This window comes from Kwoniella mangroviensis, chromosome 3 (genome assembly GCF_000507465.2).
Source record: "Kwoniella mangroviensis CBS 8507 chromosome 3, whole genome shotgun sequence".
Classification (NCBI taxonomy): Eukaryota; Fungi; Basidiomycota; class Tremellomycetes; order Tremellales; family Cryptococcaceae; genus Kwoniella; species Kwoniella mangrovensis.
In genome coordinates, this window is record NC_088829.1 from 648,613 (window position 1) to 671,508 (window position 22,896).

The 22,896-nt window shown below is 44.7% G+C and overlaps 8 protein-coding genes and 1 non-coding gene across 9 annotated transcripts; 5 read left to right on the plus strand and 4 right to left on the minus strand.

Moving 5' to 3' along the window:
• Positions 1–766: 766 nt before the first annotated feature.
• On the plus strand, positions 767–1,395 carry I203_108068 (uncharacterized protein; the record flags this gene model as incomplete). The annotated part of the gene is made up of 3 exons (XM_019148248.1): positions 767–1,011; positions 1,139–1,238; positions 1,321–1,395. The coding sequence occupies 3 exons, from the start codon at positions 767–769 to the stop codon at positions 1,393–1,395; spliced, it is 420 nt and encodes a 139-aa protein (XP_019002481.1).
• A 362-nt stretch (positions 1,396–1,757) lies between these two features.
• Positions 1,758–3,292, minus strand: I203_108069 (uncharacterized protein; the record flags this gene model as incomplete). The annotated part of the gene is made up of 7 exons (XM_019148249.1): positions 1,758–1,966; positions 2,058–2,203; positions 2,264–2,326; positions 2,408–2,565; positions 2,685–2,775; positions 2,928–3,066; positions 3,232–3,292. 7 exons carry the CDS (start codon positions 3,290–3,292, stop codon positions 1,758–1,760), a joined length of 867 nt encoding a protein of 288 aa, XP_019002482.1.
• A 303-nt stretch (positions 3,293–3,595) lies between these two features.
• On the plus strand, positions 3,596–4,422 carry I203_108070 (uncharacterized protein; the record flags this gene model as incomplete). The annotated part of the gene is made up of 5 exons (XM_019148250.1): positions 3,596–3,615; positions 3,706–3,885; positions 3,977–4,029; positions 4,081–4,173; positions 4,238–4,422. The coding sequence occupies 5 exons, from the start codon at positions 3,596–3,598 to the stop codon at positions 4,420–4,422; spliced, it is 531 nt and encodes a 176-aa protein (XP_019002483.1).
• A 301-nt stretch (positions 4,423–4,723) lies between these two features.
• On the minus strand, positions 4,724–7,873 carry I203_108071 (uncharacterized protein; the record flags this gene model as incomplete). Its single annotated transcript, XM_065518318.1, has 8 exons — positions 4,724–4,891; positions 4,983–5,289; positions 5,362–5,784; positions 5,866–6,431; positions 6,492–6,563; positions 6,626–6,745; positions 6,805–7,037; positions 7,132–7,873. The coding sequence occupies 8 exons, from the start codon at positions 7,871–7,873 to the stop codon at positions 4,724–4,726; spliced, it is 2,631 nt and encodes an 876-aa protein (XP_065372683.1).
• Positions 7,874–8,482: 609 nt separating this feature from the next.
• Positions 8,483–8,598, plus strand: I203_108072. The gene has a single exon (XR_002021900.2). It is a non-coding gene; the product is annotated as a 5S ribosomal RNA (ribosomal RNA).
• A 1,943-nt stretch (positions 8,599–10,541) lies between these two features.
• I203_108073 (oxoglutarate dehydrogenase (succinyl-transferring), E1 component) lies at positions 10,542–13,954 on the plus strand (the record flags this gene model as incomplete). Its single annotated transcript, XM_019148252.1, has 7 exons — positions 10,542–10,720; positions 10,783–10,990; positions 11,041–11,293; positions 11,350–13,189; positions 13,241–13,301; positions 13,380–13,697; positions 13,751–13,954. 7 exons carry the CDS (start codon positions 10,542–10,544, stop codon positions 13,952–13,954), a joined length of 3,063 nt encoding a protein of 1,020 aa, XP_019002485.1.
• Positions 13,955–14,320: 366 nt separating this feature from the next.
• Positions 14,321–15,187, minus strand: I203_108074 (uncharacterized protein; the record flags this gene model as incomplete). The annotated part of the gene is made up of 3 exons (XM_019148253.1): positions 14,321–14,450; positions 14,551–14,748; positions 14,853–15,187. The coding sequence occupies 3 exons, from the start codon at positions 15,185–15,187 to the stop codon at positions 14,321–14,323; spliced, it is 663 nt and encodes a 220-aa protein (XP_019002486.1).
• A 2,956-nt stretch (positions 15,188–18,143) lies between these two features.
• Positions 18,144–18,617, plus strand: I203_108075 (uncharacterized protein; the record flags this gene model as incomplete). The annotated part of the gene is made up of 1 exon (XM_019148254.1): positions 18,144–18,617. The coding sequence occupies one exon, from the start codon at positions 18,144–18,146 to the stop codon at positions 18,615–18,617; it is 474 nt and encodes a 157-aa protein (XP_019002487.1).
• A 1,064-nt stretch (positions 18,618–19,681) lies between these two features.
• On the minus strand, positions 19,682–22,039 carry I203_108076 (uncharacterized protein; the record flags this gene model as incomplete). Its single annotated transcript, XM_019148255.1, has 9 exons — positions 19,682–20,065; positions 20,126–20,417; positions 20,475–20,579; positions 20,643–20,911; positions 20,971–21,283; positions 21,346–21,424; positions 21,485–21,601; positions 21,665–21,710; positions 21,803–22,039. The coding sequence occupies 9 exons, from the start codon at positions 22,037–22,039 to the stop codon at positions 19,682–19,684; spliced, it is 1,842 nt and encodes a 613-aa protein (XP_019002488.1).
• Positions 22,040–22,896: the final 857 nt, after the last annotated feature.

Here is a 22,896-nt window from a genome sequence, read left to right on the forward strand (position 1 = left end):
ACTACTATCATTCGAGTGATTCTGCCTATTTTTGATTCTTCTCGCTGTGTATGCATTATATGTCTCACCCGATACGCAGTGCACTTCACAGTGAGTAAGAGGATTTGTCTGTGCGCGATCTCATGATGGAGAGACTCGTGCGGCTGTGAGTGAGGGAGGAATATAGTCGTTAGGGCAAGTCCACCACGGATGGAGAGGGTAATAACTAAAATGAGTACTGTATATAGGCAATATAATTGTCTCGGGGAAGCCGAAATGCATGAGGCAGTCGTTCACCCTGTCCCTACAAATCTGGCACGGTCAATTAAGAGGTAAAGCTATCTATGAGGTTCCCGTGAACCTCGTGGTCCTCGTGTACAGGTATGACGTGTTTTTGCTGATCCCACTTAGTGTTTTGATCTAAAGAATTGTGAGTAAGCCATATCCTAGTTGCTGTGCTATCTAATCATCCAATCTTACTGCATATGATGTCAGAACAACAAGATGTGTATGGTATATCCCGTATGGTTACGACCAAGGATGGCTGACGGTGACGGAAGAGGTGACGAAGCGGTGTTGGTATGGCATGGGCCAAAGTTGGTGTACTCAGTTGACAAAGGTATATATACAAGTGACAAGAAATGTAATCTCATCTTTCTCTATTTCAGCACATCAACTAAATATAATATCCATTAAACGTCTACTTTGAGAAGACAAATCACCCAAACCCATACCTCAATCTCACAATCACAAACGCAATAATCAAGCAGACTTAAAAAAATTCACTATGCGATCTGTACCAGTCTACTTCCTATGGTCCACACTGTTCTTCACCCTTTCGTTGGCGAAGATAAATTCTATTACCGTCTCTGAGGATACCGCCATTCCAGGGCAAAACATCAGTGTGATCGTTAGCTCGCAGAGCTACATACAGAACTGGGACGACTTTGGGATCGTATGGGGTCTGTTGGGCAGTAACAGTCAAAATTGTACAGAATGTTTGGGTATGGAAATTGGTTATGAAAACGTGTAGTGAGTCGGGGATTTACCACTGCGTACCAGCGCGCAACCGTGCGACTGTACCGAGATCGATGCCATTTCTCTGGTCAGATCCTTGTGAATTCATCAGGAGCTGATCAATCATTGCATCTGTTTACAGCGGTAACAACACTCTCGGCAACACGACTTACTCGGTCCAATTGCCCAACACTACCACTGGAAACTACTACCTCAAAGCAGCTGTACCATACTTGGTAGGGGTGAGTTAAGCCGTGTGCTGTGTGGTGACAGATCTATCCCGTTCGTACGATTTACTGATTCTGACTTCATATACACAATCAGGCTTCTGGAGAGACCGGTATAAACTATTTCAACCAATCTCTCAACCTCGTATCCAATGCCAAGATGAGAGTCTAGTGAATGAACAACACCATTCGAATCTGGATCTTCACTCTAGATCAAGAAATAACAATATGATGGACTGGTTACAAAATGGACAATCTCATTATAATGCATATACTCTGTATCACCGGGATAACTTTTTCTGCAGGATTTTGGTTTCGATGACAGACAATCACATAAAGGCGTACGAAAACGTAGCCTACTGACTTCATCACGACTGTATGTCAATCGACTCAGATCAGGGACCACAATGTGCTTTGACGTAGTCTGCGAAAAAGCTGCATGTATAAAACCAAGTAAGAATACAATACAATATCTGTAAATAAACGAAATATGATCACATCCTATAAATGAAGGAAATATTACGATAGAATCTATCAAGCAAGATACACATCAGCTACTATCTTCTTAACGGAAGAAGAAACACTCACAGCGAGTAAAACAACCGCCACTACAATAACCAGTATAATTAACAAGCAGGCTATCCTCCTACCGGCTTTACGTTGATATTCATGCGCCGTAGTAAGCTCCTCAGCTGCAGATGAAGTATCGCGAGCAACGGAAGTGACATTTGATTCGATGTTATCTAGCACACATATAACATATACTTATGATCAGCTCCAACAGAATGACATGGAGACAAGCTCAAATTCAGAGCAAGGGTGGCAGTCGCTCACCTATTAATCCACCTTGTTCTACAACCATGGTACCTAAATCTCTGAAAATATCATTCAATTCGTGTATACCACTCTCGATTTCCCTTATTTCAGCTTCACGTTCAGCAATGAGCGTTTCTTGGAAATCAAGTTCTTGTGGTGATACCCTATACACCAGGTTACACACATGAGTTCAACATTGTATTCAATCTTGGTTGGTCACTCACTGTTGGACCTGCTGTTGGGCTTGAACCTGTTCCAGCTCAACCGAAGATCTCGGTTCTTCATGACTATTTCACTAATATTAGCTGTCTTCGTTCCGATACCGGTCTATTTGTAGCTGAGGGTTGTAGACATGAACATAGACATACGCTTCTTCAGACTCTTCTACCAACTTGTCTACTCTCCTTTTTTGACTTTCAACAAAACTTCTTTGTCTTTCTGCCGATTGACGAGATACCCTCTGGAAAGACGTTATGGCATTACCGAATTCTTTGGATAATTTGGTCTGGATCGGTTTACGATTTGACTATTGAATGATGGCATTGTTGACAATCAGCTTATTGATGAGTAACAAAGTATAAGAGACGAAAAAAAGCTATGATGAAGGAAGACGTGAGTTTTTATAGATCAATACAGATTACTCACAAATTCCCCTCCTGCTGGATAAGCTGCTAATTTCTTTACGTCGTCTGTAGATTTCTTGACCATCTCTCTAGTTGCTTCTGTCAGATTATGTCTGAACAAAACCAGCGAAATACATTAGCAATCATCCTCGGCCGATGAAGGATGTTAATGGACCAAATGAGGTTCACAATCATTGTAGCGTGCCAGACGGATCCTCTGTAGCGATTCACATATTGTGTTACAATAAATAGTATAAAAACTTACAGACTCGTCCGTAAAGCCGGTCCATCCCCATTCCCACCCAACTTATCGACCAATTTCTGTATACCTTGCACGTTACTTTGGATCTTGAATATCTGAATGGAGACTGAGTCCTTGAGAGCGGTGAAAGTAGGATCTTGGTCTGTGGTCGTGATCAACAGTAGTTGTATCGGAAAAGATAGATAGGAAATCATGATAAGGATCGATCGTTGAGCGAAGTAAGGAGAGAGAGAGACGAAAAGGACGGAAGGGTAAATCAGCGTCCTCACACTTGCTTAAGTTGAGTTGATACTGTGAGATGACCTACCAGGTGCATTACCCCTCAGTAGAGGTTGACTCTGACCCCTCTCCAAGTCGTTGAAGCTCATTGTATCTGTGATACGATGTGAGAGTGGTAGGATGGGGTATGAGAAGAGGTGGCAAGATAGAAATGGATGAAGATGATGAGCATTGACTCCTGCTATGGGTGTGTGTGTTGATGTGACAGGTGGTATGGCGGAGTGGCGGTGATGTCCGCAAATTGTGAATGGGAAAACATTACTCGCATCTTTGGCCATAGCGAGAGGTCTGAGAACGACGGTGGAGGAGGATCAGAACAGATGAACAAGATCAAGTGAGTATACTATCTGATCCACAGGCAGTATATCGGACCTTGCACGATAGCAGCCAAGATGTCACGTACAGGAGCACCGTAGGTACTTCCCTCCTCGCCCCTGATCGAACGCGTCACTGCTACATCCTTCACATGCTTTATCGTTGATTTCTGCTCCTGTATCACCAGACCATCCAAAATAACGGCTCATTCAACATCGATCATATGTCAAGATACCGATCTGCGGGGTGATATAACCATAAGTGAAGGATGTGTGGTACATCCCAAAGCGACGATACTGGCTTTGGGAGGGGCTATAGTAATAGAAAAGAATTGTGTGATAGAGGAAGGTACGATAATCGTCAACCGGTAAATCAACAATCTGCTCAATGAAGCACGATCGATTCTGTGGAGAGGTGCGTTGAAGACTGATGTGGATTGTATTGTCGGAACATCGTAGGAATACAGGAATCATGAGCATGGGTGATAACAATCATTTCATGGTTGGTTGTCGTAAGTCAATATACACCTCATGAGTGACTGTAACTAAGAGTGCTTCGATAGGTGTAGAAGCTATATCAGTAGGAAATTGGAATACTTTTCAACCCCGTTCAACCATATCTTCAAATATCATCATAACAGATCATTGTACCTTTAGTAAGCTGTTTACCCCCTTGATCTCATATAAGCTGGTTGGGTTGACTGATGAGTCGATCTGAAGGCGCAGGAACGACTCTTCTTCCCTCACCTACCCTCCAAGAAGGTGAGGTGGAAACGATCCCACCATACACCGTGATATACGGTGAAAATTCGGAGAGGAGGAAATGGGATGGGACGGGACAATCGACAGAACAGAATTTGAGAGAAAAACATATCGAATACTTGAGAGAGATCGTGCCAAAGTGAGTTTACCATTTCGTTTTACGGAAGAATCCTTACTGATGTCTGGTGAATGAGCAAATAGGTATAATCGAATACGATCAATTACTTGACTCAATCTCTGATATAACGAAATGTAACGAATCGATAATGATTATGATAGAGTTCAGTGTACATTCCCATGCCATGCATTTATATACCCGTACAGGACATGCCAGAAAAAAACACTAGTAAAATGATTGATACCGTATATATATGCTGAACATCCAGGGGAGAGGAGAGGAGAATGATCGATAATATACGAATTGATAGATACGATAGAAGATTGTTATTGATGAACCATTCCATTCCATCCACCTAAACCTGCACCCAATCCACTCAATATATTACCTCTCTTCAAAGCCCCCGCATCAGGTCCCACATCTCTCGTCATATGAGCGAACTCTCTATAAAATTCAATCGGGAGGGTTCCATCCGAATTAGAGCCGCATTCGAGCTATACCAACGAACAACAGTTAGTTCATCTTCACTCTTCCAATTTTACTTCACAGATTTGGCGTAGTGTTGGCGTTATTGAGTACACTCACCTCGGAATAAGTGTGAGGATTCAAATCTTCCAAACCATTTTCCACAACTTTACAACTCCTCTTTACCAAATTCAATACGTTCCCACCAATGGGGATTTCCTGGATCTCCTCGGTCAATTCGACTTTCTCATCATACTCTAATAAATACTCTTCATCTTTGATCATCACTATAGATGGAGGTGAAGTAAGTTTGAGTGACATCTTATCTTGATACTGTTGTTGGTCAAATAAGTTGACAACTGATTTGGGGATCTTGGAGGTTGGTAATGACACTGTTGAGGTCGATACTATTCTTGCGTCATTTGGTCTAATCCAACATTCAAACATCTCGTCAGCTACCTTATATCATCAAGTGAGATAAAAGAGATGGATAACTAACCGATCAGGTATGAACAAATCTGATTCTCTTATTACTCCAAACACAGCTTCAAAAGGTCTATCACTATCTTCCTCTTTGACTGCATTTTCTTCAGGAACACCCGCCAGAGCTCCCTCTCTCACTTGTCCGGAAGAAGTGATGGATTCATCTCCTCTAGGTTCATCTTGCTCGGATGCCTCGAGTGAAGGTGAGGGGACCACCCCATCCTCCTGTTCGATCTGTTTCTCCAGATCATCCAACATCGCCCCCAAACGATCTTGCCAGTTGTTCTGTCCCGTAGTCGCATTGGGTTTGGCGTAAGTGAATTCGACGAATCTCGATTCTCCAGCAGGTGTAGAAGTAGGTAACGATCTATATCGAATACGTCGGATTTCACTAGTTTGACCGGTGAGGAATGGGAATTGGATCATTGAAGGTGTCAAACTAAATATACACACGATCAAATCATTTCACGTAAGCTCTCAATCGAAAACAAAGACAGTCGATAAAGGATGATGAACCGACCTTGGTGTAAATAACGGTTTCTTATTTTCGCCGCCGACATCATTAGAAGACCTCGATAACCAATTCCTCAAAGTTTCAATAGGCCATTGTCCAGGTAATGGATTATCGAAAATAGCCAGTTTACCTTGTTTGGTAATTAACAAATTACCAAAGATCACCTTCAATCTTTTTTTACCTTTCTTGGCACCTAAACTAGATATCAAATCTTGGAATTCCTTCTCTCGCTCCTTATCTATGACACTTTCCTTCTCACCATTCCCCTCTCCTTTTATGTTCTCTTCTGGTTCAGTGGTAGAGATGGGAGTAGAAAGGTTCATGTAGTTGGCCAAATGCAATTTCTCATTTTTGTGGTCAATCTCCCTTATAGCTGGTTTCGAGTTCCATTCAGTCACCTTCTTTAATCTGAACAAAGCTTGGGAGTTTGAATTTGATGCGATTGACCAAGGTAAAGATTCGGATATGGAAGGTATAAAAGGATATAGGGATAATCGTAATGTTTGCGTTTGGAAATGTCGAGGAGTAGGTAATAGCACGTCGAGTGATCGGTGAGAAGGAAGCGAGTTGATCTATTCCCAAAGGTGTCAATATGAGAGCTCTAAATGCTATCATGTGGGATAAGAGCTCACCCTTAAAGAGGCCATGGTCAATAACCTTTTTGCATTTTCTGCGTCTTCAATAGACATGGCTGTTATACGATACTGAAAAGACACCAATTATCAGTGAGACTGGTTCCAAAGTTGATTGATTGGTCGTTACTCACTTTGTCATCCGATAACGGTTCCACATACGCTCCAGTAGCATTCGAAACAGTCTGCAACAATCCAACAGGAGCCTTGAAACCGTCTAGTTCTCGTGCGGAGATTTCTATCGTTTGTATAGCCTGAGAACGTCAAATCAGCTCATGTTCCACCTACTCGGTAATGCTATAGCTCGACGCACCTTCTTTCTCTCTTGTATGAGATTAGTCAGCTTCACCAGCGGTCCTACTCTCCCAACCGCAACGAGCACCATCCTATTTGGATCTCCTGAATTTGTCGGACCAAAGGGAGCTTGAGGAGCTTCTGATAGTGGTACCACAGCTAATTCCATCCTCTCATATCCTTTGGTCATCTCGTGTATTAGGTCGTTCTCACGTAAGAACAAGAATAGCTCGGCAGGTGGAAGGTCGTATACTGGATACATATCCATCAGTATAAGCCACTATCGAAGAAGAGTATTCTGCACGGAAAGGCAATATATGTGGGTGGCGGGTATGTGTTAACTCACCGTGTGGTTTCTTCAAATCCGTTCTTTCATCTTTCGGTTCAACCCATCCCCAAGTTTTCAAGATCTTCTTTATGAATCCTATTTTACTTGTTTTACTATTCGTATATAAATTTAATTGTCGACAGAAGAATTTCAATTGACGTTGTACGAATGCATTATCCAAATCATCAATTAATTTCTGATACAATTTAGGATATTTGGGATGATATGGATCGGGTGGTGGTCTGGCTGGTTTTTTGGCGAGGAGATCTTCGAGAGTAGGCGCACTTCCACCGGGTGAATCTGCCTCTTTCGAACTGGTCGATGGTCGAGTAAGTAAATCCGACCAAAAGGAGGTATCCTCCTGTTCCCTTTCCTTGGACTGTTCAGGGACAGAAATTGAGGCAGCAGATGTTGAAGGTGTGACGGTCGATGAGTTCGTCTTTTCCGATTGGATAGCTTCGTTGAGTCTACGAGCATTTGCCAAAGCCTGTTTCCTAAGTCTTGGATTACCTCTGAATTGTCTTTTCTCCTTTTTCACTGAGGTCACTCGATCATGATGACTGTCTGCCACAGGTACGGTCATAGGACCTTCGATGTCTTCAGCTGGGGCTGTAGCAGCTGATGATGATGCATATGATCGGCGTGAGGGAGCTGAGCTGCATTCAGCATGGGGAAATGGGATATCGAGAGGTATAAGGGATGTTGTTCGACCTAATCGAGACACAGACTGTCGAGCAGCTGCTGTTCGTATCGACGACATCTTGGTCGTTGGGATCAGTCGCAGAACTCGGATCGAGAAGTTGTGCCAGGACGACAGAATTGTCTCGACGCTGTGTGACTAAAATACCTGTCAATATTACTCGAGATTCAACAGTCGTCTTGTCAAATAGATATTTTTGAGATTTCACCTCTCAGCCAAACCGAAATGTGCCGAAATCGGAGATTGGATCGAACTCCGTCAACCTAAATATTTTTGGCGAAACCCTTCTTTTCGATACAAAGGGCGTGCAGTTCGTGAGGACACAGTCGTGTAGAGAATGAGGAGATGCTCGACACTAGCACGCTTGCATTTGGCACTGAGGATGGGAAGATCTTCCTGTCGATGGCAGACTGGCTGTGTCAGAACATGGCAGTGACATGACTAATGGAAATTAGTGATACCCCTTCCTCACGCGACACCGCCAATTAAGGCATTCGCATCGAAACCTATTCAAAATCTGAAAAAAACGCGACAATCGTGAACTCTCGGATCAAGCTGGGATGAGCGCAAGGGGCAATCTCATTCACAAGTCACCCACACATCTCTCAGAGCATTCCTGATCGCCTGACATCTACGGTATATGATGTGTGTTATGATCGTCCTCTCATCTACGACCATAGAAGCTAGAAAACGCCCCATCCCGTCCGCTCTGGGAAGCTTAAGCTGGCTATCGCTCGGTTAGTACCAAGGTGGGGGACCACTTGGGAATCCCGGGTGTTGTAGTTTTTAGTTTTGCTTTTCCATCTTGCATGTCATGGAGGAGTTGGCAAGGAGTGAATGCCTTTGTTGGAGCTTCAAGGAGAAGGAAGACCTTGTTCATCCAAACGAAACTCTATTATGGAATTGCTTCTCTCGCAATGTAACTGATGGTGTTGCTGGATCAGAGCAAATTGTATCCGCCTAGATCCCATCGTTCGAATATGTCCGGTAGGTATGTTGGTGTCTCCAGACCTTATTATAGTGGTACAATTACGTGTAGCTGTGTGATGTTTGATTTACGTTCTAGGTGACAGTGTTGTGACGCTAGGATCTGTAGGTCATTGTTGGGCAGCGTCCGCGTCATTCCACCAGAGTATGTTCCCGTGCTCATGAAGGATGGCATAGCACCGTGTCAACAACTTCGCCTCTGCCATAATATATCTTGTTCGTTTCGCTCGGTGCTTAAGGAGTATATTTCTCGCAGAGGGGCGAAAACACACATGGTAGTTGGCTGATCTCAAAAGGTACGCCTTCCAACAAGGTCAATGTGACCTGCTCGATCAGTCGGTTTACATGAGTCACTTGTCACTGCGGGTCCGCTCATCTCGCTACAAAGATTTACAACACATCGATAAAGCAACTTTGAGTACTAGTTGATCTTCATTTGGAAGTAGGCTTATGGAATATACGATTTGCTGAGCTCAGACCGTGTTACAGATTTTAATGTATGAAGATGGTCGAATTGACGCCAGTCTTCATGGGCTTGGTATCTCAGTTTTGGAATTTCGAATGTCGATTTTGGATCATGATAACAACCCAAGGCTGTCATTTTGACAACATCCGCGAGCGGCACATGCGAACAGCCAAGTTCAGAGAGAATCATATTTTAGACACTGATTGAGCGATTATGTCAGACCGGTCACAAAGTCGAGATGGATCGTTGTTGAGCCTCTCCATGGATACTATACAAGTACTCAGCCTCGCAGATGTCCTCCAACCAGGCTATTGTGCCCACCATGCCATGGTCCAAAAACCCTGGTCAACCATTCAAGGTCAATATTCTGATCCATGGTCTCAACAATGACCTTTATGAGGCAGCTTTGACCCACGTATAGGGTTACAAGAATGCGCCATCACAGCTACACAGCCAGGACTTAGATATTTTACTCTTTCGTTACCCAATCTTCCAACGTAATTCTGCTAGAATCGAAGGAGATCGATCGGGTAGCTTCGTGCTATTGGCCGCTGTGCAGATCAGATCATGACTGACAATCGTTACGGATACGTTATTCCGATGTTAGAATTATAGCTAGCCCCACAGCGTCATTGAGATTATAAGACGTTTTATGATCATTCAGAGAGTGCCACGCAATTGATTCTTACTTTGTGATTCTTGACTGACTAGCAGCGTGAGCATCGTCCATTGAACATGCTAGACATCCTTTGACTTGAGCAAAGACATCGCCCCTCGCCAAGTGGCAGTGATATTATCATGACAGGCTTTGTCGAGGAGAGTCACCTTGCTGTCGACGTATGTAGAGTAGGTAACAGGTATAGTTGTCTGCGCGCGTGTCCGCGCATGCCATCCGATGTGAGGTAGGTAGGTGTACCCATTTCCGTGATGACGCTTCCGGCAATTCCGCTTAAGTTTGCGAGTGTGAGTACCCGCGGCAGTGCGGCAGTGGATCAGCTGGTCGTTTGCTGCTGCAGTGGTGCAGTGTCGGTTCTCAGGCCGAAAAACGGGTAGCAGGGTATATCACGTGACATCGAATACATCCGTCTTCCTCTACTTGCCCGCCAAACAATTCAAAGTTGACTGTCATCGACTACCACTCACCACCGCTCACCACCATTCATCTTCTCTTCCTCCCCAGTTCACCACTCTTTTCATACCCTTTTCAACCACTATTCAACTCTTGTAAACCTATCGACGATACTCATCTATCGTCGTGATCATCTATAATCAAAAATGATACGAACGATACCGAGGAATATACATCTCCACGCCAGACCCAGCGCGAAAATCGCCAGGTCACTCGCCGTTGCCAGGCCTTCCATCTTACAGAAACGAACTTATGCTACCGAAGCTCAGCCACCAAGTAAGAATGATCTGTTTGCCAATGGTGGAAACACATACTATACCGAGGAGTGAGTAAAGTAAGAGTGTTACAAGCATCTTAGGTGACGGTGCTGATGTTCCAACATTATAGGATGTACCGACTTTGGAAACAAGATCCAAAGGCCGTTCACTCTTCTTGGGCTGTTTACTTCTCTGGACTTGATAAAGGTCTTCCATCATCTTCCGCTTACACCCCACCACCTGGATTCATCGGCGCTGCCAGTTCAGTACCTACAGCTGCCGATGGTAGCCCAAAGATGAGTGTGGAAGGTAGTGGAGATGTAACCGATTACCTCAAAGTGAGTAGCCCACAAGTCCCCACTCCGCCCAAGCTGACACATCCTGTCAGGTCCAACTCCTCATCAGAGCTTATCAAGTTCGAGGACACCACATCGCCAACCTTGATCCCCTCCACATTTCCGATGCCGACCTCGACAGCCGTGTTCCCCCCGAATTGAAACTCGAATACTACGGTTGGACAGAGGCAGACCTGAAAAAGGAATTCATGCTCAGTGATGGTATCCTTCCCCGATTCAAGGGATCGGTAGAGAGTGATAAACTGACTTTGGGTCAAATTATCGAAGAATTGAAGAGGATGTACTGTGAGTACCTTCCAGCTAGCTATTTGCATAAGGATGATCAAGCTGACCTCGAACAGGTACTCACGTCGGTGTGCAATACGTCCACATCGTCGACAGAGGACAATGTGACTGGTTGAGAGAACGAGTAGAAATTCCTGTACAATGGAACTACACCACTGAGGAGAAGAGGATGATCCTCGATCGATTGATGTGGTCTGAACTTTTCGAGAAATTCATTGCTTCAAAATACCCCAACGAAAAGAGATTCGGTTTAGAAGGTTGTGAATCCCTGATTCCCGGTATGAAAGCTTTAATAGATCGATCAGTCGACTCTGGTGTGAAATCAATTGTCATGGGTATGCCTCATAGAGGTCGACTTAACGTTCTCGGAAACGTTATCAGGAAACCTATCGAAGCCATCTTGAACGAGTTCGCCAACACCGACAAAGATGATACTGGTGGTGGTGATGTCAAATACCACTTGGGAGCCAACTATGTTAGACCTACACCCAGTGGAAAGAAAGTGTCTCTTTCCCTTGTCGCCAACCCTTCTCATTTAGAAGCTGAAGATCCTGTCGTGCTTGGTAAAACCCGAGCTATCCAGCATTTCGAGGGTGATGAAGGAACCGGTGATTCAGCTATGGGTGTCTTGCTCCATGGTGATGCTGCTTTCGCTGGTCAAGGTGTTGTTTACGAGACCACCGGCATGCAAGGTCTCCCCAACTACGGTACTGGTGGTACCGTTCATTTGATTGTTAACAACCAAATCGGTTTCACCACCGACCCTCGATTCGCTCGATCAACTCCCTACCCATCTGATATCGCCAAGTCCATCGATGCCCCCATCTTCCACGTCAACGGTGACGATGTAGAAGCCGTCAACTACGTCTGTACCCTTGCTGCCGACTGGAGAGCCAAGTTCAAGAAGGATGTGGTTGTCGACATTGTTTGTTACAGAAGATACGGTCACAACGAAACCGACCAACCTTCTTTCACTCAACCCAAGATGTACAAGGCCATCCAGAAACAACCTACCGTCTTGTCCATTTACACCGACAAGTTGATCAAGGAAGGTACCTTCACCGAGAAGGAGATTGACGAGCACCGACAATGGGTTTGGGGTATGTTGGAGAAAGCTTACGATGGATCTAAGGATTACAAGCCATCCGCCCGAGAATGGCTCTCATCGTCATGGGAAGGTTTCCCTACACCCAAAGAACTTGCCGAGAACGTCCTTCCTCACTTGCCCACCGGAACTGAAGAAGAAACCCTCAAGAAGATAGGAGATGTCATCTCATCATTCCCTGAAGGTTTCACTCCTCACAAGAACCTTGCTAGAATCATCGCTACTAGAGGAAAGTCTGTTGCCGAGGGTAAAAACATTGATTGGTCAACTGCTGAAGCTTTGGCGTTCGGTGCTTTGTGCCTCGAGGGAACTCACGTTAGAATCTCAGGTCAAGATGTCGAGAGAGGTACTTTCTCACAGAGACATGCTGTCGTTCACGATCAAGAGAACGAACAGACTTACGCCGCATTGAAACACCTCGGTAGCGAACAAGGGTCATTCACCGTCTGTAACTCGCATTTGTCCGAATTTGGTACTTTAGGTTTCGAATTGGGTTATTCATTGGTATCACCTAACAGTTTGACCATCTGGGAAGCTCAGTTTGGTGATTTCGCCAACAACGCTCAGTGTATCATTGATCAATTCATTGCATCCGGTGAAAGGAAATGGTTGCAACGAACTGGTTTAGTGCTCTCCTTACCCCACGGTTACGATGGTCAAGGTCCTGAACACTCGTCAGGTAGAATTGAACGATTCTTACAGCTCTGTGATGACGAACCTAGAATTTACCCATCCGCTGAGAAACTGGATAGACAACATCAGGATTGCAACATGCAAATTGTTTACCCAACGTGAGTGAAGTGGTCCTTCACCGTATTGTTGATGCTAATAGTCGTATGTAGTACCCCCGCGAACTATTTCCACGTATTGAGACGACAAATAAAGCGAGATTTCCGAAAGCCTGTAAGTCAATGTCTGCGCATTTATAGAGATACGTACACACAAATCAAATAAATCAAATGCTGATTGTCCCCGGCTTAGCTCGTCGTGTTCTTCTCCAAATCTCTCTTGCGACACCCACAAGCCCGATCGTCCCTCGAGGAAATGACCGGTGACAGTGTCTTCCAAAGATACTTGCCTGAACCTCATCCCGAAAACTTGGTCGAACCGGAGAAGATTCGAAGACACGTCTTGTGTACTGGTCAGGTTTACTTCCAATTGTTGAAGGAACGTGAAGACAAGGGAATAAATGACGTCGCCATCTCGAGAATTGAACAATTGTCACCTTTACCTTACGACCTGCTGACTCCTCATTTGGATAAATACCCTAACGCCGATGTCGTCTGGGCCCAAGAGGAGGTGAGTTGATTGCGTCCATCTTCAACCTGTTTGCTGATGAAGTATTATTGCAGCCTCTCAACAACGGTGCTTGGACATACGTTCAATCGCGATTGATCACCGCGTTGAAAGAGACCCAACATCACGTCGGTAAGGTTCCTATCTACGCCGGTAGGAAACCTTCCTCATCTGTTGCTACCGGTAACAAGAACGCGCATAAGAAGGAGATTGAGATGATCAACGAGATGGCTTTTGCTTCTGCTGAACAATCGCAATAAGTGATAAATTGATCTCAAAGAAAGGTAGGTGTGCGTAGAGGGTAGAAGGTAGAAGGCAGATTCGGTGGTGAAGGGACGAAGGGACGGGGAGTAGCTCAACACATATTTGTAACAACATTCAATAATAATATCCAATATTCATTCTTATTTTCTCAATATCATCAATTTCTAGTTTCCCCCGATCTCAATGATCGTAGTATCCACGCGAACAACGGACTACCAAAAACCAAAATCTCGAAAATGCATAGTGATTGTGATTCATCCTTCCATAAGACCCAAAAATGTCCTTGAACCCATGATGTGAAATAAAGAAGCATACAGCGACCAGAAAGTTAAATTATATGTACTGTATATTGTTCATGCTACTTAATATGCGTTGGCAGCTTCAAAAAACCTTCTACTGATTCTAAATCCATTGACTTGGATTTCTTTGAATTCTGGATTATCCAATAGTGTCTTTTCTAATTTATCTATATTCTGTGAGCGGATTGCGGTGCTATGATAAACATAGTACAAGTTGATGGTCAGTATACCAGTGTACCAGTGCACTCAATCGTATTCGGATGGATTGAACGATAAGAAGTATCTGTGCTCACTTTGGGGAAAGATGTATTATTTCATTATGTTTCAAACCCGCTTTCCATTTCTTATAACGAGGGATGGAAGCTTCGAACAACTTGTCACCTACTGCATTCTTGACGACATTATAGGTATGATGGTACCATCCTTTGTGATCCGATGGAGTGTTGAATCTCGCAATGTAGTGATCATCCGTGTAAGAAGTACCGTTTGGCCTAGATGAGTTAAAACATAGATGAGTCAGTTGATTTACACCATGAGCCGGAAATTGGATATGAAAGTGTGAAGCAAATAGCCAGGTTATCGACCTCAGACTCACCAATCGAATTGTCCACCATTCAGTAGAAATTCAGCCATATGCTGAGGACCTAGAACCACCTCAAAATCATTGTACGCTATACCCCTCTTTCTCACTGTTGATGTGGCCGTCGCGCAATCAGAGGTCGGTGAAGTGCTCGCTCCATCATCTCTCTTTCTGAACAAATCGGGATACTTGATTCGAGCTTGTAATTCTTTTCGATTGGCCTGTCTCGATGACAAGGCCGCTCGCGAGACGGGCTGGGGTGACGCAGGGGCCAAATCTTCTTCTGCTTCATATGAGCTCGCGAAGGCGCAGGTGCTGATAACGATGAGTAAAAGAGAATAGAATCGCATCTTCATCTCCTCTGTGGTCTTGGACTTTTGCAATGCGGTTGATTCCTTTTTTCTTTCGTTTTTCGAACAAGAGCAATACTTAAGATACAGTGGATATTTGAAGGCTTTGCATGGTTACATACATATATATATATAAATATATATATAAGAATCGGACTACAATATCTCATACTGCGCTGTGCTCTGTTAACCTTTCGAGCGACATTTTGGTCTTACAGGGTTTTCTACTATTCGGCTCCGGCCACGAGATAAGGTACACAGAAACACAAACAAAGACAAGAGAAGCTACTTGTCTTTTGGCTGAGATGCATTGCGGGAGGCCCGTCTGTTCCCTGAGACGCCATCCGATGATCATCAATACAAAAGAAAAAGTTGGGAATCCGGTACGGTACAACAAGCTCCGTTGGATTCACTGTGTCTATTTAAACATTGCTCTTAGCCAAATGCATACAATTCAAAGATCGTTGTCTTTGTCTCTGTTTTGGTTTTGGTTTATAGTATTGGAGCTTGAATGCAAGCACAATAAGAATAACTCAAACAATTTGAACCATGAGGATCTTTCCGTGCTGCGAACATAAAGATCGCCGCCACCACTTTACATCCGGGTAGTATCCGGGGCATTCCAATTATTCGGTTCCTTCCCTTCGTACCTGAGCTCGTGCACGCGTCAGGGTCTTGTTTCATTTTGTGGTTGTTTATCCAAAATCCAAGATTGCGTCCTTTTTCCTGCACTCTTCGGATAGTCGCAACACAAGCGTGTAGGGACGATATCCTCAGCCCTGAGAAGATGATCACAGACTAGATGATCCTTCATATACGAGTGAATGGATGATGTCAATTGATACCGCATCAAACATCAGAAGTTAATGTTAATCAGAAGATGGACTGATCTCGTCACCAAGAAGGAACACAAGACAAGACCCCGCTCTTGGACATGTATAGTCGACATTCACTCTCTACACCCTCCTATCTCCTCTTGATACAGTATTTCACGTCAACCCAAACTATGAAATTCCCAACGCACAGCTCAGACTCCAAGCAGAATATGCTATATCCTTACAACAACCCAAGCGGGACAGCATAGAGAAAGAAGTAGGAGGGCAAATAGTGTCTTTCGATTTGATATGGGGGTTGAGCGGTTCTAGAATCCGATGAATGATGGAGAAGTTGATGGAGTCAGTACGGTGATAGTCGGTTTCACTCTCAATGGTGTACCAAGCGCATATGGAAATGAGGTTTCCTTCTGAATAACCCCAGTCCTGCCGATTATTGCATGTAATGTCGAAGAGCCTTCTTTCCTAAAAGGCGACGAGTGTCCATTGGAAGATCCTTTTCTTGATACAGCGTAGCAATTGATTGAAATTACGAAATCTCGTCTTCGGCCTCCTCTTTTGTATCTTTCTGGAATGATTCCATCTGTGAGGATCTTCGTGCGCCCGAGAGCGGCGCTTATAGCACTATCCAAACTGCGTTCAGTTGAATTTCTTATCCCAGCATCGACAGCAGCACGCGACGTCATGGAATATCATCCAGGTCGCAGATAGATGCTTCACAAGTTTTCCCAGGTTTCGGAGGTTGAGGAGTTCTTGACATGACATATTCAGCAAATGGTCTTGAAGTGAACGTTACCTGGATCATATCAAACATTCGTTTCGATCGTACGGGGGATGCACATGGAGCTACCCGTGTCTCGAGCTCAGATTGTGGGTCTGAAGCTGTAGGTGAAATATCTGTAGGAAGTTCTGACTTTATCCCACTGGCACTTCCTCATCGTTGTATCGTATCTATTGGATATCCAATCAATTGTTCCTAGATAACCATAATTCCCCGTTGGATCAATGTAGATACAGTTTGACACTCAAACGGGGTCCAAAATACACTAACACCGGATATTACTCTGTTAGCCTCACTCGTAGTAGGCACGAAATCCCCCGCAATTTTCGTTTCTTACTTAGTTGAGAAGAGCTCGAGACTCTTGATCGCATCCCAGGGGTAAACTCAACCATGACTTGCGTCATGCGGTGCATCAGAAATGGTAGATAACCTCGGTGAATATATTCAGGTCACCGTTGATACCTCACATATGACAAGGTGGCTTTCACCTCCTTCAGGCTAGTGAGGGGTGAAGGAAGTCTGGAACCCTGTGTGTCACCTGATCGGTCCTCCGATATCGCAGGTATTTGGTTGTGACCTGCAGCATTGTGAAGTTGTGGAGCCCATTGACAACGTATGCATCACACTGTGTTACACAAAAGCTACACAGTAACTTCCGCGATGGATCCTGCCATGAGGTACATGCACCTTATCAAATGTGACGTGTTTAGCGCTCTCCGGGATGTCATCGTATCATTTTGACAATGCCAAGCATTGGGGTACAAACGCTTAATGAGTGCCCTGAGAGTAGGGAGGGCTAAGTCGCGGCCTATCATGGCGGGTCCATCTGTGGATGCAGTAAAGATTACATTATCTGTCGGCCGAGAACGAACCTTACTGACTTGACTTACGGAAAGCAATTGACATGTCTCAAGGAGCATGATATAAGGAGGAAGAAGGGCAACGAAGACCAAGACATTGAAAGAGAATGAAGGACGATGTGAGGAATGCATACCCGTTGTGACGTAGATGTCTCGGAGAGGCCCCTATATGTACTCGAGAGTATGTCCATGAGCACAAGGGTATGTCCGGTTGTACAGGTATATAAAGTGTAGGCCTAATCGCTTGAGTTTTGGGTATCATATGAATTTCACATCCAATCTTATCTCATCTTTATCCAGAGCCTCAGCCCGCTGCGATACCCTCCCAATATACTGTAACAGTGTAAACCTCGACCCGAAGATTTGACTGTATGTCTCTTGAGGCAAGCGTATACCCACTGCAAGCTAATTAGTTGATATGCAGTTACAACTTAGAGCTCCAACCTATTATACGAAATACGCGAACTCGTCCACTCTACACAATGAAGACCACGATCGCCCTCCTTGGTCTCGGCTGCGCTATGATTCAAGCCCAAGCCAGACAATACTGGATAGTCGTAGGCAATCAAATCGCTTTAGGCGACGGGGCCACAGTCAACGATAATCAATACCCACAATGGGTGGTTGACGATGGTGGTGTGAGCGAATGCGAACCGTTCGACGATTGCAACAAGGGGGACATCAATGCCCCTGGTCTTGAGTATCTATACGAGACTTACCCGGAAACGGTCACTATGTATGGCTCATGTGGTAGAGGAAACGTGGATTTGTATAAGAGCGGAGATACTACTTGGAATGCTTATACCAGTGGAGGGGACGGTAGTGTCATAGGCAACTGCGAAAATGACGAAGCTGGGATTGTCTCAAAGAAGAGCTGGGGTCATGGGGAGTCAAGTCATTCATCAGATGTCAACTCGATTGGTGATCTATTTCCCGTGTCTAGTGAACTAGTATAGGCTATATAGTAAAGGTTGAATGTGACATAGGTCAGCAGCGCAGGCACAGTGAAATGTATTACAGTTCCATTGTACAGACTCTTCTGCCTCGATATCTTGAGTGAAAAAGGAAATGTTGAACCACTACCTCTCAATCTCCTTTCAAACGAAGCAATTCACCCTTATGCTTCTGGGTTGGGACGACCCTCCGCGATGATACGGTGTCATACTTCGAGCAAAGCACCGATTGATACACCCGATCAAGCGACTGCCCAACACTTATGCAGCCTTCTCTTATTGCGGTGTCGCAACTGTCATGGGAGGTCGCATATCAAGCACCGTGTCACTGTCGAAATTGTTAACATATCTTGCGAAGCATTTTCCGCCACACTGGCGCCTAATAATGGGGCTCTCGGGCTCCTTTGCTGTACATGTCCAAGACGAAGATGGTATAACCAGGCTAGACAAGGTCCAACTTGGTTTGGGAGACCTCGCAACGATCATAAAGATCAATTGGAGAGGAAGAGCAATAGCGCAAATTCGCAAGATCGTATTCAAGACTTACTGACCGCTAAAACTGAAAGATTGGGTCTGAAGGTCACAACCTCAAACACTGCTCGTGAGCGATGCTGCCCATCTCCTCACCTTGGGAGCCGAGAACGGGAAAAAGGAGTGTAGTCTTCATCTTGTGCCAGCAGTCTCAGAGGCTTGATGCTGATAGTCTCACAGAAACCGCAAAGGATTCGGGCTCTTTTTTGGGGTTAGACTAGGCTGAGGTCAAGGGGAATGAATACACCGGCTTTACTCAGAATGAGGCTGATGTAACCTGAATCGATCTGTTGGTGATCAGCGATTGGAAGGTCACATTATTGAGCAGCTATCCGATGTACAAATGGCAGAATATCAAAAATATCGAATTATCTAGCTGGGAATGGAGGGGAGGCGTCTACATTTTCAACAAATACAGGTCCTGATGCTACTCGACGCGAACCAGTGTATGGGATCAATATGATGCATTACATCTTGGTATTTTATCACTGTATAAAGTCTGAGATAGTCCATTGTATCGAAATGATTATCATGATTTATACCTTCTTCGCCGCAAACTCGTTGTGTTGAGAAGTAGGTTTACCCTTCTCCTCCTTGATAATTCTGCTCATGCCTCTATGACCCCTTTCTGCCTTTTCAGACATATCAGGGTGTGCAGGGCCGCTTTTCCCCAAAATATGTTCAGCCTCTCTCGAACCAGCAGGGGGAATCTCTTCAGGTCTCAAAGAGAACCAAACGGGAGATTTGTTTTCTCTGTGTCCCAAAGCAAAGACTACATCTATCTCTTCTAAAGAGTATTTCTTGGTTTCGGGGAAGAAAAACCATACGCATGGGCAGATGATAATGCCGTTGACCACTGCAAAGAGACAGTATGTACCCCAACCGATATTAGCGAACATCGGTGCTGTAGCCATGACCACCTGTTTATCATACTTATATTAGTGCAAGTTCCAGCGCAAGTGATCGTGCATGTAACATACCATAAAGTTGAATATCCAATTTGAAGCGGTTGATAAAGCATTAGCGGGAGCTCGGATCCTTAATGGTGTGACTTCGGCAGGATACAACCATGTAATACCGAGCCAGCCAATCGAGAACCATGTATTGAATAAAAATAGACAAAGCACTGAAATCACTTGAGCTGCTTTGTTTTGTTGCTTCGCAATATCGTATAAACCTGCAAGGACTGCCATGGTTATAGCTTGAGCCACGGCCATCCAGAACATCAAGGGTCTTCGGCCAATTCGCTCAATGACAAACAGAGCACCGATCCTACGTTGGGGTGGTTTATGTAAGCTAGCAAGATTGGAGTTGGGAGGGTAAACTCACGAAGTCAGGAAATAACAGGTACCATTCACGCCTGAGATGATACGAGACATCTCGGGACCGAGTCCGAGATCAGTCAAAACTGATGTCAAGTAGTATGTAATCAGACTGTTTGACCAAGTCGGCAACATAGCCCTCAAATTTCAATCACAAGCTAGGAGACGAGCTTACTTTATACCACAAATTTGTTGGAAACACTGAGCCACCACACCTAGTAATGTTCTTCTCAGATTCTGAGTTGGGCCATTATATAACAACTCCTTGAACCCGAATCCACCTTGAGACTCGGCTGCGATAGCATCGCAGATACCGTTAAACGTTGCAATGACCTTTTTGTCGTCTACCGAGGTATTTTCCAAAGCTGCCAATACAGCAAGTGATTCGGCATATTTTCCCTTGGCGGCTAACCATCTTGGCGATTCGGGTAATTTGAAAGCGTACTGATAATGAGTGACACATTTAGCGCAGAGGTTACATGACCACAAGAAGGTTTACTTACCATGAAGACTATCATGATCAATGCCAATAAGATTTGGAATGCGATGGGAAATCTCCAAGAGATCGAGCCGGTGGTGAAGTAGAAGCCAAGATCAATCCAATACGACATCATGATTCCGAAAGTGATCAGAGATCCTTCGATGAGCACCAATTGACCTCTTCGGTGAGGTTTAGCACATTCAGATTGATAGGCTGGTACCGTGGAGGTGAGTAAACCATTTCCTACACCCGTGATCACACGGGCGACTAGCATCATGGCGTAGTCTACAGCCGCAGTTTGAAGTATCGCGCCGATGATCATGATTATACCGCCCCTTGAGTCCAATATCAATAAAGCGAGCGCATTTGGCAAAGTCCTTGATGAAAAGAAACTCACAAGGAAATGGTATGTCGTCTACCGAGTCGATCTCCTACCCATAAATTAGATAGTGCTCCAGCCATACAACCAAGTTCGTCTTCCATTGCAGTGAGTCAGCCTGTGAGTTTGTATGGTACGCACCGAAAAAGAAACTCACAAATAGCAACCATGAATGATTGAAGAGCAGCTCGATGACTATCGGCGAACGCATTCGCTGTTTGAGGGAATTGCGCCTCGAACGAAGGTAGGGTCAAAAGGGAACTCAAAACTCCCTCTATGTCAAGAAGCATCGTCAATCAGTCACGGCCTCAGTCAAAGAGATAGGACTGGTACTTACGATCATATCCAAACAGAGTAAACCCGGTTCCAGCGACGAAAGTAACCTATTCGATCGTTTCAGAAGTTTGTCAGTCGGCTTCTTTCTATCCTTCTCGCGTTTCCGCTACATGATTTTGCAGATGGATACATTACCCACCATATAGGTTAACCATTTTCCAGATACCCTCGAAGGTTTCAGCTGAGCCGCATAATGTGTATCTACTTCCGCTACCAACGTAGCATTGTCTGATTCCATGCTACCGAATCTTCGACCTTTCGAGGGGACGGGTGCTTCGTCTGTCTGAGAAGTGTTGAATCCAGAATCAGCTGGACGGTCACTCGTCCATTTCTGATTTGGCGCTCCAGCCTCAACTGCTGATTGATCGGAAGACATTCTGTATTTTCGAAATTGGGTCAAGCTAATTCAGGAGAAGTTTCCGTGACAGGGTTTGTACAATACAAAGATATATTATATACAACTTGGTGGGGGATCTTCAGATAGATGAACAGTCAGTAAGAACAAGATTCATCAGGTAATCAGTGTTCAGCAATATATATCGTCAGAGAAAAAGGGAAGGGGCCATCCAAAATTCATGTTATTGCTTTACCCGGGTTGATGAAATAAGACCAGATCGGAGCATCTATCCGAGTACGTACCATCTCGCTTCTCCTCATGTAGCCCCTCTCGTTTGCACGATGCTACAGCCCCGGATGTAAATGAGGAGACTAAATGATGTAGGAATCAAGCTAGGTGATATCATAGTTGGCTACTTTGTGACTCAAATGCCGAATACATCGGTTGAGGCCCCTCCTATGATGGGTAATGTCCCAGACATTGATCTGAAGAAATGTTACGTGCGAGAGACCCGCCCGCATGGTGCCCTAACCAGCATCTTCATTTAGACTCTCATTAGTTGAATGGGGCTCAAGACGCTAGTTGGAAGATTTACGCCAATGACGTTGCGGGTCCGTTGGAAATGATTAGGCAGCAGAGCACATGTCGTTTAACCGAGTTTTTTAATTTGTGAAGCGCAATGTCCCGGCGGCACGTTGACACCTGAGCACCTGATCTCGTGCACTCGGTTGCTTTTCCCACTGTTCCGTACAAATTCCCAGAATGCGTCCTGCTATTCCAATACAATACAGACTCGGTTGCAGCACAGCACAGTACCCATTCTACTAGAATTCTGAGAGGCACAGGCCACAAGCTGACCAGACTAAAACTATAGATCCCTACAGAAACTCGGCGAA